The sequence below is a fragment of the Clupea harengus genome, chromosome 23, assembly GCF_900700415.2.
Source record: "Clupea harengus chromosome 23, Ch_v2.0.2, whole genome shotgun sequence".
In the NCBI taxonomy this organism is placed as follows: Eukaryota; Metazoa; Chordata; class Actinopteri; order Clupeiformes; family Clupeidae; genus Clupea; species Clupea harengus.
The window spans coordinates 18,757,846-18,760,226 of NC_045174.1; the positions used below are offsets into that span (position 1 = coordinate 18,757,846).

The 2,381-nt window shown below is 44.9% G+C and overlaps 1 protein-coding gene across 1 annotated transcript in view; it reads right to left on the reverse strand.

Annotated features, from left to right (window-relative positions):
* The window catches only part of pmp22b (peripheral myelin protein 22b), a 13,741-nt gene extending 12,280 nt beyond the window's left edge, over nucleotides 1-1,461 (reverse strand). The window contains exons 1-3 of the mRNA XM_031561333.2: nucleotides 1,309-1,461; nucleotides 331-423; nucleotides 39-132 (exon numbers count right to left, since the gene is read on the reverse strand). Of these exons, the coding sequence (XP_031417193.1) occupies nucleotides 39-132; nucleotides 331-408 (172 nt within the window). The 5' untranslated portion in view covers nucleotides 409-423; nucleotides 1,309-1,461. The remainder of the gene's footprint in view (nucleotides 1-38; nucleotides 133-330; nucleotides 424-1,308) is intronic.
* Between the last annotated feature and the right edge of the window lie 920 nt (nucleotides 1,462-2,381).

Sequence of the window (2,381 nt, forward strand, 5' to 3'; positions counted from 1 at the left end):
CAGATGAGAAACACATGTTGTAGGTGAGGTTGTCCTACCTCCGGTTTCGGCCGTATCGCAGCTGTACGCGCCATTGGTTGTGGTACAGTTTGTCCACAAATCCGCGGTGGAAGAGTAGCCTACCGTCCACGCCTGAGAGAAACACGAAACATCAATTCAGCAACACGCACTCTGTCTGGAGTTTCATAGGGCAGGAGGTTACCATTTCAACATCATGGCAAACGAGATTAGTTTAACAACGCCTAGAACATTACATACGTGAAGTAAACATAATAAGTTAACGTCAGACAAGAATTTAAAGTGAATAAAACTATTAGGCAGCATACTTACACTGACAATCGTCGACACGAATAGGAGCACTAGACCTGCGCCGTGCAGAAAGATGATTCCGAGCAGTAGGAGCAGCATTTTTCCCAAGAGGTTCTGGACAAATAATTAAACAAACTCAGTGAAGTGTCTAAGCAATAACAGCGCTTGCAGAGAGAGAGAGGTTCGGATTGGGCGTGTCATTACAGTACCAGCGCTCAACATAACGCAGCGCTTTTTCCGAACCGTTATTGAAAGGTCTGCATACACACTGTCTTGTAGATACAGTATTCTTCTAGAGTTAATAAGAGCTCATATTTGTTACAGTTGGTATCACTGTTAATTATAAAAGGCTCATATTTAAGCCATTGCGGGACAAAATGAACACTGACGTTGCTAAACGAAAATCCAATGAATCCAAATGTTGAATCAACAAGTTGCCTGTCCTCACGTTTCACATTCTAGCAAGTGCAAGCGTGCTCAGGTACCAAGGATGTACGCTACACCGCACACACCGCTGCAGAGTTAAATCACTATTAGGGCACTACAAAGCCACCATTCACACCAGCAAGAGACATTCCGGCCGAAAACTTGCTGGACAGAACTATGCAGCAACTTATTTCATTACTTGCAAAATAAGGTAGCCTATGAAGTCAAACGATGGCACTAGTAGTTCCGTACAATTTTAGAACTAAAATAAACCCATGATTTGTAAAAGGCAGTGTAAAATAACATTTCCAACGATGACAAGAATGCAAAGGTGCCAGGTCTTTGATTTGCTGACTAAATTATTCTATTCTATTCATTAGTTCCATAAATAATACGTTTAAACAGGCTATTCTCGAGGACCAGAATTATTAGCAGCTTCTCTCTTTCCCGCCAGCAAGTTTCTGTGTCCTAGTCAGAGGAAAATCCCGAGTTTTAGTTCCAGCGATAATCCGTTACAAGAGCTCAGTCTGCGTTAGTGTTTGACATCACGAAAAGACGGCATTGCCAACTTACTGAGGAAAGTGTAATAAATCCTCAAAACAGTGATATTCTGTAAGCCTAAATGTGACGGTCTTTTCAACGCGTAGTTCCCAGGTCCAAGTCCCTCCGACTAGATTGATATGAGAGGCTGCTCCGCGGTTATAAAGCGTCTCATTATGGAAGAACAACGCCCTGCGTGCGTCGCTACGTCAGGGGGGCGCCTTCTAGTGACAGCTTGGTTCCCAATATATCCTTCACGCGCCGTGCGTAATTTCTCGGGGAGAACGCGGGGAAGTTAGTCATGCGCCCAGTGTTTACATGAGCTGTGAGGAAACTCTGTTTGGTTCTCATGGAAACAAGAAAACAAAGGACTTTGCACTTCAGGAATAGTATATCATAGATCTTTTTTTTTTTTCTTCGCCTTTGACACTATTTACCGAGGACTATTAAGACTGGCAGGATGAACATTTGATCTGGTAACATATTTGTATCCAATGTCGAAACGATTCGCTGACACAGCACTGTTTGTGGGAAACCACTTGGCCGCCGTACTTACTGTATATAAACAAAATAACACAAATCCCACTGAGCCTATTTCTGCTATGTGTACGTGTGTGATTGGGTCTTGTTGACTGAGTTCAGTTATAGTCATTTGCATATGTCACATGGATAAAAATGACATAATGCACCTCACTCCTTCCCTTCCCGTTTTCATTCTCTTCATGAGGACGGGATGAGGTGGAGGTGGAGGATGAGGGAAGGGGTTCCCGGCGGTCCCTTCCCACCCCGGGTGAGTCACGGCATATTTCAGTGAGTGGCTGGATCTCACTGGAGCGTTTTGGGAGGCCCGGATGGAATGTGCAGAATGTTGCCTTCCCGCCCTCCGTCTCTCTTTTTCTTTCTCTCTCCCTCTCTCACTCCCTCTCACTCTCTCTCTCTGTATCTCTATCTCTATCCTCCTCTCTCTGTCACTCTCTCTGTCTCTCTCTCTCCCTCCCTCTCTCTGTATCTCTCTCTGCCACCCTCTCTGTCTCTCTCTCTCACTCCCTCTCTCTGTATCTCTCTCTGCCACCCTCTCTCTCTCACTCACTCACTCACTCTCTGTA